The sequence below is a fragment of the Tiliqua scincoides genome, chromosome 4 (genome assembly GCF_035046505.1).
Source record: "Tiliqua scincoides isolate rTilSci1 chromosome 4, rTilSci1.hap2, whole genome shotgun sequence".
Taxonomy (NCBI): domain Eukaryota; kingdom Metazoa; phylum Chordata; class Lepidosauria; order Squamata; family Scincidae; genus Tiliqua; species Tiliqua scincoides.
Genome location: NC_089824.1, coordinates 131,497,411 through 131,512,224, shown reverse-complemented (window position 1 = coordinate 131,512,224; position 14,814 = coordinate 131,497,411). Strand labels below are relative to the sequence as shown.

Here is a 14,814-nt window from a genome sequence, read left to right as displayed (position 1 = left end):
GTTTTAAAGATCTGTATTCAGGAGAAAGAGAAAGAATGTTCATAAAAAATCTTTTGGAACTATGAGAAGTTGCAAACACAGTGACATATATAAAACTACTGACTTCATGGGCATCTTTCAGTAGCTCATTGCAAACGTACCTGTGGTCAGGAGATTGGAAGCATGCCATAAATTTAAATGCTCCTACCTCTGTCCTAAACTCCTGTGATTTGCTTGCTTTAACCCATAGTACAGTATAGCATTATGTTGGTATCTGCACCCATCATGGTTAGTGCAAACCAGATGCTCTTATAATCAGGGTTTGCATATTCAAGTTCAAATCCTGATTTCAAATTCTGGCTACAAGGTCAATTCTGGTTACTGTTAAAAAGAATTGCAACCAATATAGGCATACTGCAATCCCATAGCTAAAGAGGGAATTAGTACAGGAGGGCAGGATGGAGGTAGTGTGTGAGCTTTAAGGCACACTCCTAACCTTCTGTGGGAAATTGCTGTATCACTCTGCTAAGAAAAATTGCACATGCCAATTTGATGCCACACATGAAGCTGTTTCTGCCAGCATATCAAGCAGCAAGCCCTAGCCTTGTCTTCCCAGTATTTTTACTAGTAAGGAGTCCTTGTGGTGTTCTTTGTGGAGTGGACTGCAGCTACTGAGCAAAAAACAGCACAGGCATTGCTGAGGGGCACTGTAAGAATAAGTGTAACAAGAGATTCTAGTTCAGATAGATACCACCTAACAAAAGACTTCAAGGACTTTAACTTTGGTTAAGCCAGTAAAAGCCGTTGTTTTAATTTGGCTGATATAAAATGTCTATATGAATGCTGAGATTCTTGCCTTTGTTGTTTATCTTGGCTTGAAATGTCTGATACCTAAAATCATGCTTATGTTGTCATGGTAACTTTCCATTGGTCCAATCCACATGCCCTGTGGGGAACTGTTGGGGAGGGGGTGCATTTCATATAGAGAAATACAGCTGGGTTGTTTCAGAAATAAGATTCTATATAAAGAGACTTCCAACTTTTTAAAATAAACTTGAGATATGCATTACAGAAGTTTTGTGGTCTCTACTGCTTAATGTTTGATGAAATCTCAGGAAGTTCTATTTTAAAGCATGTATAAATAGAGAGTGGGAGGACTAAAGATGGCATATGAACTCTGGCTGTCCAAGACTACTGTTACTGAGGGTGTAAGTGGAACTGGAATCTCTGGTGATAAGAATATAGGCCTAGGCTCAACTCGCATCATAGTTAACTCATTGGCATCACTAGAAATATACATATTTAACTAGAAGATACTTGTGATTCTGTGGAATGACCTTCCTTCTTATGTAGGCAGAGGGTAATCTGGCCCTGCCAGGAGTATATTGAGTTGCCAGCAGCAGCCACCTTGTGTATCACCCTGTATAATTCACTAAATAAATAATGAACATACAGTATATATACATGATGCTGTCTTATGGTGAACCAGACCATTGGCCCATCCAGCCCAGAACTGTCTAATCTGACTGATGCAGTTAGGAATGAGCTTTGTCACTCATATTAGGTGCTTATTTGTAGGGACTTGGGAAAGGGTCTTTACCAGCTTTGCTCCTTGAAATATGTGTGTTCTTTCCTCCTTTACTGGGGTTGGTGCCAGGGATTGATCCTGGGACCTTTTTAATGTGCTTTTTTATGACCCTTGCTCATCATAAGCTTTTGACTTCATGCACTTGAAAAGAAGAGTGAAAATCAAACAGGCCTGGTGTATGCTTTCCATAGAACACTGTTATATAGTACTAAAATGTTGCAGGAATGGTCTGCTAGTTTTAATGCTTCCCTGGGTAAAAATAAAAACAAAACTTCCTGAGCATGAGAAAGGCTAGCACATCTTGGAGAAATGTTCTAGCCCAGCATGTTGCCTCCTGCTCTAGTTCTCTATTTGCATGGAGTTTAAGGTTTCTCTAGTTTTTTTAAAGGCGATTTCCCCACCTAAACTTGTAAGTGGTGCACTGCACTCTATTGCAGTAAGATTCTACCAGCTCATTCTGCTGCTTGACCAGTCCGCATATACCCAGAGAGAGCCCCTTTTTCTAAATAGATGATGGAGGCAGAGATTGGAGACAGATTGGAGATAGACATGCCATCCCCTCTGGAATCTGCCATCAGTGTAAACATGATGTTGTACATTCCACTGGCATGGAAAGAGTCCATCTGATTGGAGATATCCATAGGGCTATTCATATGTTCTCCCCAGCACATTTGTGGAAGGGGAATTAGGATCACACTGACAAATCCTGTCCATAACATCTGTGTGCTCCCAGTCCAACCTCTCACCTCTGTGCGCTGATAACCACACGTTGATGACCCTGTGCACTGATGACTCATCTCTGTGTGTTGATAACCACATCAACAAGGGGGTGCCTGTGCATATGCACCTCTACTTACCTATGCTCTCCACATGAGTGGCTGCCCTTCTACTGGCATGGAGAGCCTGTGCCCTTGCTGAAGTTTTGCTTAATATGCAAAGTTTGAGTGTGTGTCTGGGAGACATGCAGATGCTAGGATAGGATTGCCATGTGTGATCTCACTTTCTTGCGTTATAGTGAATATATATGTGGGTAGGGGTTGTCCGAACACTTGTGGTAAATCATTGTTCAAACATTACAGGCCATATGTGGAGCACTGCATGAGAACTATAATGCTGAATTACCCCAGTCACCTTTTCAGAGGAACCAAACACCAACAGCATGCATTCCATCTCCCACTAGATGCCGTCTTGGTCTGAAAATACAGATACTATAAAAGAGGTGTTCTTAATTATAGCTCATCAAAGCAGAAAATAATCAGCTCTGCTGATTAGGATTCTAATGAGATGGAAAGCATTAACAGCGCATGGGGTGTATTTATAACCTTGCCTTCTTTGAAACAAGGCAATACAGTAAATTGTTTGGATGGAGGATCTCCAGTGGATGCAGTAATTTACACAAAAGTGGCAGCATGACCCCTATAAAATGTTTAATCCCTGGAGAGATGATTGGGGCACGTGAAAATAATTGAGCAGTTTGGATTAGAATGTGTAGCCTGCTATGGTCCAAGTACTGCTTTGAGAGACCTACAATCTTGTTGTTCAGAGACCTGCTCTACGGTGCATTTTTAACATACGTGAGTGACATTAAGGTTGCAATCCTATACCCATTTACCTGGGAGTAAGTTCCATTGAACTCATTATGAATTTGAGTAGACATGCACAGGATTGCACTGAAGTCGGTGCAATCTGAAGTTTATTCTGAAGTTGGATGCTTCACTGGTGTAACCCCATTTCTTTGTTTATGCCCCAGATGGATAGGGGCTTCTGGGGTTCCACAAAGAACCAGGAATTTGCATGTACAGAGTTTATTTTTATGTACTGGTGAGTTGGCAACCTACCATCTTTTTTTTTTTTTTTTTTTTGGTATTATACTAGATTAATACCTTTTGAGCAGCTGAGTTGATGCAAGCTTTATGAACGGCAAAAGTTTGAACAACCCAAGAGCAAGCCAAGAACCATAAAATAAAACTGAAGTTTATTCTGGAACTTGCACAAATAATTTTGCCCTTTTCAAAAATTAAAACCAATTGCTCTAATATTGTGCCATGACACAAGTATTTAAATGCTAAAGTCCTGACACCATACTTAAACATTGGGGAGGATGTGGAATGGGGAGTGACTAGCAGAGTCCCTTTGACAAAATTTGACATCCTTGCCATGGACATTGACTGAGATATAAGGGCAAGAAAGTTCACTTTTAGTTCAGAGGGAAGATAGAAAATAGATGGGAAGAATTTTGGAACATAGTCCTAGAGTATAGGTCAAGTAGGGGCTGAGAAACGTTGCCTTTGATCCGACAGTAAAGTCAGATTTCCAGCTGACCCTTCTTCATAGGTCTGGTCAGCAGAGCTGTCCCTTGGGTAGGGAAACTGGAGTGGTCCCCTTGGACTTCATGCTTTCATAACCTGAATTGTGCAGACCTGGCAATGGTAATCCATGCTACAGTGACATCAAGGTTAGACTCCTGTAACATGCTCTATGTGGGGGTGCCCTTGGACTGTTCAGAAATTGCAATTAGTGCAGAATGCAGTGGCCCGTGTGTTTGCTGGAGGTAGGCAATTTGACTCTGCCTGATGGCTACACTGGCTGTCCATTTGTTTCATTTTTCTGTTCTCACCATATTAGCACGAAGCATTCTTTTGCCCTGGTACAACTGGGCAGTTATAATGTCAGGCACTTTGGCAAGTTTCACATTTTATACAGATTTGAATATTCTGAATAGCTGAGTTATATGAATTTGAAACCTTCTCACTGAAATCTTTCTGATCATAAACAGGAACCTCTTGACTGGCAGTTCCTAGAGTTAATTTAAATTGTCTTGGCAGGGCTCTGTGCATAGCAGCAGGAAATGATTCAAATACTCTTGGGAAGTTGGAGGACATCAAGGGGTTTGTACATCAGAGATGCTAATGGTCTGCTTGAAGTCTCACCAGGGATTTCAGATTTGCTGGTATTGGAGTGATCAAGAGTCACTGAGACCATACTAACATCCTTTAGATATGCTTTGAGTAAACAATTTTTTTTATCAAAGGGACAGATAAGATGACAATAGGCCTTGCCTGGCAATGAGGAGAGAGACAGAGAGAGATATGAAAATTAAGACTTTGGATGCCTTACAAGGTGTGTCTAGGGGAGAAAAATTATGGCCAGAGTCCAACAAAGATGTAAGCATGCTTAGCCCCATTGATTTCAAAAGCTAAACATGCCATGCTGGTTGAATTGTCATCCATGTCATTTTGATTCTTTCAAAATTAGATTGGTATATTGCTTTAAAAATAATGTAAGGCATTTCAGCTTGGTTTTGTAAGAAGAGGATCAAGGCAGTCATGCCCATCCATGATAGTTTCTGACTTTCAGACATAGTTGAAATGAATCCATCTGTTTTGGTTGCTTTTGCTAGAACAAAGCCCCTTCTCCTTCAACTGCATCAACTGCAGGAATATAGGGGATACATCTTTCCCTTCACACTTCTCTCATGCATTGAGGTTTTATGTTGCTGCTGCTCCCTTGATTCCTGTCATGGACATTCTAGTTTTATGGCAATGTGCTATGTTTAATTTTGAAGGAGAGAGATGCTGGGACTTGGGAAATGCAACCTCTGATATGAAAACCCTTTTACTAATGCTTGGAGGCACTTTTGCCTTTCCTGTATCATCTCTTCGGATATTTCCAGGCTGAGCCCTGGTTCAAAATAAGCCCTAGCAGCATAAACGCACAAGATCAATTCATATACTTACCTCACTGGACAATACTCTAATGGCAGAAAGAGTCTGTGCACCCTTATGCCACAACATAATGTAATGTGATAGGCTTAATTTGTTTTCATAAATTTGTTCTCCAAGCTTGCAGGCCTCTGTGTGGAATAGTCCCATAACAGATTTTGTTGTGTGCGTGTAGGAGAGGAATCTGTTATGGGAATGTCACCTGGGTAAATACGTGAACAGACCCACATTCCAGCCCTTGAGATTTTAATTTGGAGATGCTATAATAAGTCTAAGGTATGGCATAATGTCAACTGGTCTGGCCAATGTGCAAGATGTCATAGTTCAAGATAGAGGGTGCAGATGTGTGGAAGGTTCTCACATTCTCAATCCAGTGCTATGTTGGAGTAGATTATCCGCTTCTTCAATGGGCAAAGTAATAGCTGTTTATTAGGCAGAAACCTGTGCTTAGCTCTTCTTATCATTTCTTCTCCTTAACATATCTGGAAACACTTTATTTTATGCTTTTGGCTTATAGCTTTTAGAGCCACATTAATAGAAAAAGTGGAAACCTTAACGATGAAGAATGGATGGATTTTTTTTCCTAGAAAAAAAATCCCTTTCCCCGTATTATCCGCGAATGACAGCTACAAATTAACCATGCAAATTATATAAACTGCAGCGGATGAAGTCTCCTTGTGACTGCAAAGGTCAGTTGTCCGCTGGACTTGCAGTTAGCCCACTGATAATCTCTGACTTGAGGCAAGTGCAGATACAGATGTTCAGTCAGGCACATGGTACACCATTTCAGAATGTGCATTTGGGTATGAGCCTGTTTGTACACACTGGGGGGGGGGGGAAATTGGCACAGAGGCTTGGTCAAAACAGGCAGCTGCCCCATGTGCATATCTGAGATGATGCAGAGTGAACTGTAGCATGTAAACTGCTGAACATTAAAATAAACTCTGGTGGTGTGCATAATTAAGGACTTTACAAAAAAGAGGGCCGAAAGAAGGCATTGTAATGTAAAATGGATTCAAAGCAGAAGCCTTGCAGTGTGATAGGATTCAAACTGTTGTCCAAAATCTGTGTTGGGTGATGCTTGGTTGGTCTGTCCTAATGTCAGAGGCAGGGCAGGCAAACATCTCTGCCATTGGTAAGTACCTCGAATTCTAGAGGGGAGTGAGTAAAGTAGAAGCGGCAGAGAAAGCAGAACAGAAGAAAATAAGTCTAAGAGAGCCTGAGAAAGCTGTACAACTAGGAAAGCAGAAGAAGGCTGGGAGTGGTTCATAGGAACAGTCAAGAAGGAATAGTTTTCTGTGGAAGAAAAACTGGGAGATCAGATGCACAGAGAAAGATGGATTTAAGAAAACTAGCCAAATATTTTGGCTTTGGGGTCATAATACATCATAAAATGCCAAGCAGTTGTGGGTAATTTTAAGTTAAAGCTTGAGCAGAATCACTTGACATTTAATTCTCCTAGGCTTCCTCAGTGGCTGACAATCTACACAGCGCTTTCTAGGAGATATTTGCTAGCATAAAGTTCAGTCACGTACTGAATCAAACATGCCTGTTTAAAATTAACGTCAGGGTATAAGTTTAGATTAAGCCTAGATTAAATGACACTTGAATGAAAATCATTTGTAAAATGTTAATTCACAGTCGCTTAATTATACAATGTAGAAATAATTATGCTTGACTATATTTAGCAAATCTTTTGGAAGATGTGGGTCTTCATGTTTATGTAATGTGGGGTTTCTAGGAACTTGGCAGAAAGATGATATTATCAGGTGGTTCCAGCATGGCTGTGTCTTGAGGATCTGAGAAGTTCCTGCTTAACAGACGCAGAGTTGGGGCTTCCGGGTTAGCCAGGAGTGAAACCATGGTGGTTGCTAGGCTAGAAGGGCTTGCGTGCTGGAAAGGGCACCACATGCCTGCCAGAGCACATCTATTGCTGCTTGGTCATTGAGGCATGGCGGTGGAATGTCTCCCACTGAGTGAGGGGAGCCAGCTAGGCAGCTGCTTACTCTGGGGCCTTCTTTGCTGCAGGTGGGGAGGAAAATAACAATCCCAAGAACCGTTGGAGTCCTCTTCGTCCCTGAGGTGCCCTTCAGAAATCCCAAAAAGGCTCTATACAGAAAGCAGTAGACTTCTTAAGGAAAGTTTTGATCTCTGTTCTATCTTATAAATAGCTAAAAGAGCAGCTAACAACAACATGATCAATAAACTTGTACACAATAAAAACCAAAAGTACACCACAGTCGAACAGAAACAGACAATATACTCACTTCAGTAGAAACTCAAAACCAACAAAGGTCAACATAATAGGGAAAAACCCACAGAGGGGAAGATGAGAGGGCAACAGAACTTGCTGACTCTGATGGGCTCTAAAAGGGCCTGGCTTATGAAGCTATGCAGCACTGAGGTCAGGTATGTCTTTCTGGGAAGGGCGCTCCATAGAGTTGTTGCCACTATTGAAAAGAACTTCACCTGGTGGATACCTGCCAAGTTTCAGGGCCTCGAATGCAGCAAAGCACATGAGGTGGTACATACAGGAGAAGTTAACCCATAAGGTATCTGGGTCCCAAGCTGTTTAGTCCTTAAAGGCAGGTTCCAGCACCTTAAATTGAACTCAGAAATGAACAGGTAAGCAGTGCAGATGGAAGAACATTGAAGTAATATGCTCTGGCTGGATTTTGCCCTCACTGAAGGATAGTCTGATGTAAAGTATATTAGAGCAGTCACTTGATATTACTCCAGAAAGTAATGTCTGGAGGTTATGAGAACATGAATGAGTTCATTTTGTAAATGGTAAGAGTCATTCTTGTACCCATCAGTTTATATTCAGATCAGAGTTACTCCCTGTCCTGGTCCAAGTTGAGGAACAGTTTCCTAATATTCTGACCTCGCTTGTTTTTTGTTCTCTTTGCGTACATGTCAGCATGTGCTTACTGCCACTATCTCTTTGTCTCTCTGGCCATTCCTTTGTAGCAGGCTGGGCTCTGAGGTGAGGAAGGTACAGCGTTTCTGTGTTGATCACTCTCCTGCAAGGGTAGTGATCAGAATATAATAGTGGGCTTCTGCTGCTTTGTGTACAACACTGCCACCACCGTTGCTTATTGCAGCGATGCTGAAGGAAGAGGTGGGTTGCCTTGATCCTTCTCTCAGCATGTGAGAAGAGAGTCAGAGTGCATGATTGGTGAAGGAGCTGGGTGGTTAGCAGGCTGGGGGTGGTGGCAGGCAGGCAGGCAGGTGCACAGTGCCCCTCTTAGTTTGGCACCTCCTACAGACCAATGCTTAAAGCAGCCCTTTCTGTCCACTGGGCCAGCCCTGGTTCCTCCATAGTTACTCCAGTTTGTATATCCCAGATATCCATGCTTTTAAATCACATTTACAAGCAGAATCAAGTGAAAGAAAACATACTAGTATTTTATAAGTAATGGACTGCTGACCTGTCTCTGTTAATTTACCATATGTAGTATTAAGCTGTGAATGGTCATGGTTCTTTATGTAGAATGAAAAAAATGGGTCTTTGTCCTGAGGGGCTTTCAGTCTAGTGACCCAAGGGAGACGGGGCAAGTGTGCAACTTTCTGCCGGTCTTGTTTCTCCACTCCCATTTTCTCCAAAGCTTTGCTTTTAGTAAGCAAAAGACACAGGGAGAAAAATGAATCTTAGAACTAGCCTGGATCTTAAAAGCCTTTCTTGGCACTGGGAGTGTGGTCCCATACTGATGTGGTGAATTGGGTTAGGAGACTATCTAAACAAAGAGCTGTTGGAGGGAGTTCATAGTGAATGTCATGCCCTCATTTAGTATACTCATATAATCCTCGTACAACTCTGAGCTCTGAAATGAACCCCCAAGGTCTGGGCATTCATGAAAAGACCTAACGGAGGATGAGAAGAAGTTGTCCTTTAGTCTCTTTCAGCCACGGTAAGGATGCATTCACATCACTGGAAGTCTTGGAGTTCATCCAAGTTCCTGGGAAAAAATATGCAGCCATGAGAAAAAATGTTTCTGTGGTTATTGTTGCATAGTAACTCACATCCTATAATCATGGGGTCTCCAATTTTGTGTCCCTTTTATTTCTGCCTCTTCCTTCAAGTTGTAAGCAAGGAGTGATTTAAAAACCAGCAGGCTGCCCCAAATATCCAAATTCTCTTTATATTATCTAAGCTTTTTTTATGGGCAGTTTAAACAGGAGCTCTCTAACTTGCAGGGTTCTTTTTTGTGTCTGTCTTTTTCTAGAGAAGTTGGGATGTCTGTGACTCTTCTGGTGAGGCCAGATTTATTATGGTTTGAATTATGAAGAGGCCCCAGATTCTGATTGACATCTTCCTGTCCCAGCCTCTGCTTTTCTTCTCATAGACTGGGTACCGGTCATGGGAAGAGTTGAATGGAGAGAATGAGAGCAGTAGAGGGATCCTGGATAAGGAATCTCTTGATGTAGTGGGTTTTCATAGGCTTTTTGTGGTTATCCCCAAGACCACCTTTTAATGGGTGAGAGAATCGGTGTTTCTAGAGCATTAATCCCTTCAGCAGTGGTACTTGGCACCCAGCTCTGTTTTTCCCATGTAACATAAAAACAGCCACACTGGATCAGGCCATAGGCCTATCTAGTTCAGCTTCCTGTATCTCACAGCGGCCCACCAAATGCCCCAGGGAGCACACCAGATAACAAGAGACCTCATCCTGGTGCCCTCCCATGCATCTGGCATTCTGACATAGCCCATTTCTAAAATCAGGAGGTTGCACATACACAGCATGGCTTGTAACCCGTAATGCATTTTTCCTCCAGAAACTTGTCCAATCCCCTTTTAAAGACATCCAGGCCAGATGCCGTCACCACATCCCGTGGCAAGGAGTTCCACAGACCAACCACACACTGAGTAAAGAAATATTTTCTTTTGTCTGTTCTAACTCTCCCAGCACTCAATTTTAGTGGATGTCCCTTGGTTCTGGTGTTATGTGAGAGTGTAAAGAGCATCTCTCTGTCCACTCTGTCCATCCCCTGCATAATTTTGTATGTCTCAATCATGTCCCTCCTCAGGTGCCTCTTTTCTAGGCTGAAGAGGCCCAAATGCCATAGCCTTTCCTCATAAGGAAGGTGCCCCAGCCCCGTAATCATCTTAGTCACTCTCTTTTGACTATATCCTTTTTGAGATGCGGCGACCAGAACTGGACACAGTACTCCATGTGTGGCCTTACCATTGATTTGTACAACGGCATTATAATATTAGCTGTTTTGTTCTCAATATCTTTTCTAATGATCCCAAGCATAGAATTGGCCTTCTTTACTGCCGCTGCACGTTGGGTCGACACTTTCATCGAGCTGTCCACCACAAGATCTCTCTCCTGATCTGTCACAGACAGCTCAGAACCCATCAGCCTATATGTGAAGTTTTGATTTTTTTGCCCCAATATGCATGACTTTACACTTACTTACATTGAAACTCATCTGCCATTTTGCTGCCCATTCTGCCAGTTTGGAGAGATCTTCCTGGAGCTCCTCACAATCACTTCTGGTCTTCACCACTCGGAAAAGTTTGGTGTCATCTGCAAACTTAGTCACCTCACTGCTCAACCCTGTCTCCAGGTCGTTTATGAAGAGGTTGAAAAGCACTGGTCTCAGGACAGATCCTTGGGGCACACTGCTTTTCACTTCTCTCCATTGTGAAAATTGCCTACTGACACCCACTCTCTGTTTCTTGGTCTTCAACCAGGTCTCAATCCATGAGAGGACCTATCCTCTAGTTCCCTGACTGTGGAGTTTTTCAGTAGCCTTTGGTGAGGGACTGTGTCGAATGCCTTCTGAAAGTCCAGATATATAATGTTCACAGGTTCTCCCGCATCCACATGCCTGTTGACCTTTTCAAATAATTCTATAAGGTTTGTGAGGCAAGACTTACTCTTACAGAAGCCATGCTGATTCTCTCTCAGCAAGCCTTGTTCGTCTATGTGTTTTGAGATCCTATCTTTGATGAGGCATTCCACCATCCTACCTGGTATAGATGTAGGAATTGTGCTGATACAAGTAGTACTAGTTTTGCCACTATGCCAAAGGGTAAAGATATTCCTGCTTTCTTATTGCTATTAGGGCTGGAGGTCTGGTCTAGAGGGTAGAGCCTCCATTTGCCTGAAGATAACATCCGCAGGTCGCCAGTTTGAGGCCACCGGCACTGTGCGACCTTGAAGCAGCTGACAAGCTGAGCCAAGTTATTCCATCTGCTCTGAGCATGGGAGGATGGAGGCCAGAATGTTGTGACCAGATCAGAAAGAAACATCTGAATGTTGTGGTTTCTTGAAAGATAGAACCTTCTTTCAAATTGTATAAATCCCTACGGGAATTTGATTAGCCTGCCTATGTAAACCACCTTCAATAAAGTCCGAGGAGAAATCTGAGAACCAAGAAAGGCGGTATAGAAATACCTGTATTCTTATTCTTATTCTTATTCTTATTATTGATTAATTGGCACCTGCTTCTCTCCCATCCAAACATCCCCTTATAGTCATGCATACACTCAAGCCTTCTCTGGATGGCATGCAGGGGCTAAGCAAGGCACTGGAGACAGGAAGCTCTCCTGTCATTGGCTTAAAATACTAGGCATGTTGGTTTTAATCAAAGGACAAGAGTTCTTGGAGATTAAAATGGAACCAAGAAAAACAAGTTTCATGGTACTGAGGGATTTCCTGTTCAGTATATATCTGGTAGGTATGTGTGAGACAAGAGATTGCTTTGGAAGCATTGTGTCCCTTCAGTTTCTGGCTGTGTTGTGGGGCAGATTGTAATGTTCGAAAACCAAACATAAACAACTCAGGCAAGAGAGCAAACATGTCTGGGTAGGAGTAAGATCATTGTAACTGTTGTCTGATTTTTGAAACAAAATCAGTAGTAATAGCAGCAGGAGAGCCAGCTGGATTTAATTAAAATGCCATTTCAGCTCTTGTGAGCTATCTATGAACTAAAGGAGTAGGAGTAGAATGGAGGGGAGTAAGTAAATATGGAGAGATTAGTCTAGCTCCCACATCTTTTTAATTTAGCCCTGCATCTCCCAATTCAGTGTTCATAAACAAAGCAGCTGATCCTCAGTCAAAGCTCCAGAGACAAGAGGCCCTCATTGACTAGATTGCTGATACTATGCCAAGTAGGATTGTGGGAATATTACTCAGTAAGAGCTCCATCTGATGAGAATATGGAAACATGCGAGGGCTACTTGTAACAATGTATTCAGTGGTGAGATTATGATTTGTAACAATGTATTCAGTGGTGAGACTATGATTTAAAGCTGTTCATGTGAACTGATTGTGTATGATTACTCCCCCATGAGCACAACTTTTAGCTGCAGCTGGATTTACTGCATATTGCTTAACCCACTTTTTGTACCTTTTGTGGTGGTGTGGCATGTTTTGACTTGAGGCTCATGCTTGTATGTGATGGAATAGCAAATCTCTTTACCAATAGCACCACTCAGACTAGGAGTGCTCAGTCAACACTCTCCCCAGGCTTATGAATTGACCTTTTGAATCTCCTCCTCCTTGTTCTGAGGATCTTGCAGTGGTCCATTACATAATGGACAAAAATCTACCTATAAGTTCCACAGCAGGAATGAAGGGTCATCTGAGAGTCAAACAACATCCCACTGCCATCTTGCACCTTCTTCCTGAGTCTCCTGGTAGAGTTTTAAGTGAATGCATGCTGTGACATCAAACTTGTTTCCCTTCCCCTGCTCTGGTTCATTAACTGGAGCTTGAAGGTTTTGTGGTGTGTACTGAGCACAATGACGACATTGTGCATGTTTTTTCAGGATCATGCCAATAAATGTAAGCGTATATTTGGTTTGGCAACTTTAACCTGCGTAAAACATGTGGAATTGGGGAACAGGGGCTTATAACCAGGATCTGCTTTCTGCAAAAGGATTCTTACTGTGCAGGTACAGAAATGACTCAGCAGACACACCCGTTATCTCAAGCCTCCAGGTGGGACTTTACAATACACCTTGCAACATGTAATCATTACCTAGTTTCTCCCCTGGCAGGAGTTTTCACAAATATTGCTTAGGGATCAAAGGCTTGGGAAATGAGGTGTGTGAATTCCATTGGCTATCACAGACCTCATGACACCTGGGCAAAAATGAAAGTTTTGAACAAGATAAAGTTTTTCTTGCCAGACCTGGTCTATAATCAAGCCTTCTCTCTCTCTCTCTCTCTCTCTCTCTGTTGCAGTTTTCAAAGGAAAGACAGGTTATGGACAGTAGCCCGGAAAAGCTGAAGAAAGAGCTAGAAGAGGAGTTGCAGATGAACAGCGAAGACTTGCGCAGCCACGCCTGGTATCACGGGCGTATTCCACGACAGGTGCGTCCCTTCCTGGTCTCCCACACGGAAGCTCTGTCAGTTCTATAGACAGTCTGCTGCTGAACTACTACTGTATACAGGCAGTTTATTTCCTTCTGATCCACTTAGGTCTGTCTCAAGTCCAGTCTGCTTTGGGCAAATGGAATCAGATTTTATCAGGAATAGTGTGTATGTGAGGTTCCTATAGTCAGCACTTCTCAGGAAAAAAAGGAATTAAATAGACGGTAGTGTGTAGTTGTAGGAGGGGGGTGTGCACATTTACAGGAAACACAGAAATACTCCTGTCTCTGAGCATAAGATAAAGCATGAGTTCTGGTGTGGATGCAGCTCAGTTATAGTAGTTGCCCATTTTACAGTATAGTGGTATGCAAGATCCTCAAATCTAATTCTCAGTTGTTCCCCAATCTGGTGATGAGTGCAATATAATAACAACCTGATTCTTAAGAGATGTGCCCCTCTGAAATTTGTAGCCTATTATAATATATCAAGGCTTTACAGAGTTTTTTTCTCAGCTCACTGATACTGTTGACAGTTAAAAGGGCTAAAATAGTCTTGTGTTATGTGTTTTAGGTATGGATCTCTGAGGTTGGGAGCTGAGCTATACGAGCTGGGCTCATATATTCAGTGGGTTTGACATAAAAGCACAGAATCTGCTACTAGGCACAAGTTTGGCATGCTAATCAATTCTGAGAATCTTAGTTTATGCTTTTTAAAAAAAAGTAAACTTATTTTAATTCTGCATCAGATACAACATTCAGAAATATTATGAAATGAGGCAAGAAAAAGCTTTTTAAAAAGTCAGTTGTTTCAAAGTCAAATTGCATTCAAATCCTCATGATTACAAAAAGATACCCCAAATGAATCATTGATATGCATCACAGTTGGTTTTCAGTCCTCAATTTTCTGATAATTACTGTTTTTGATACACAGTTAGTTTTAATATACCAATTACTTTCTAAATTTTATTCTGCCCTTTTTTCTGTTCTTAATTGATTTTTTCTTTGTCAATATTAATCTTGCTGTAGCTAACAAGTACAGCATTTTTTGGTGGTGCTGCTTTAACAGCATTGAGCAGCAATGCTTACAGTAGCAAGAACTAAATGTATATAAAATATTTTTAAATAGCATTAATATCAGTTGTGCAGAACTTGATTGTCCTGTTTCAATACCATCACATTCATTGGAAATCTTTTTT

The 14,814-nt window shown here is 41.9% G+C and overlaps 1 protein-coding gene across 1 annotated transcript in view; it reads left to right on the top strand.

Moving 5' to 3' along the window:
• BCAR3 (BCAR3 adaptor protein, NSP family member) overlaps window positions 1–14,814 on the top strand; it is a 93,644-nt gene that overhangs the window by 60,443 nt on the left and 18,387 nt on the right. Inside the window, exon 4 of the mRNA XM_066623465.1 lies at window positions 13,491–13,619. Within this exon, the coding sequence (XP_066479562.1) occupies window positions 13,491–13,619 (129 nt within the window). The remainder of the gene's footprint in view (window positions 1–13,490; window positions 13,620–14,814) is intronic.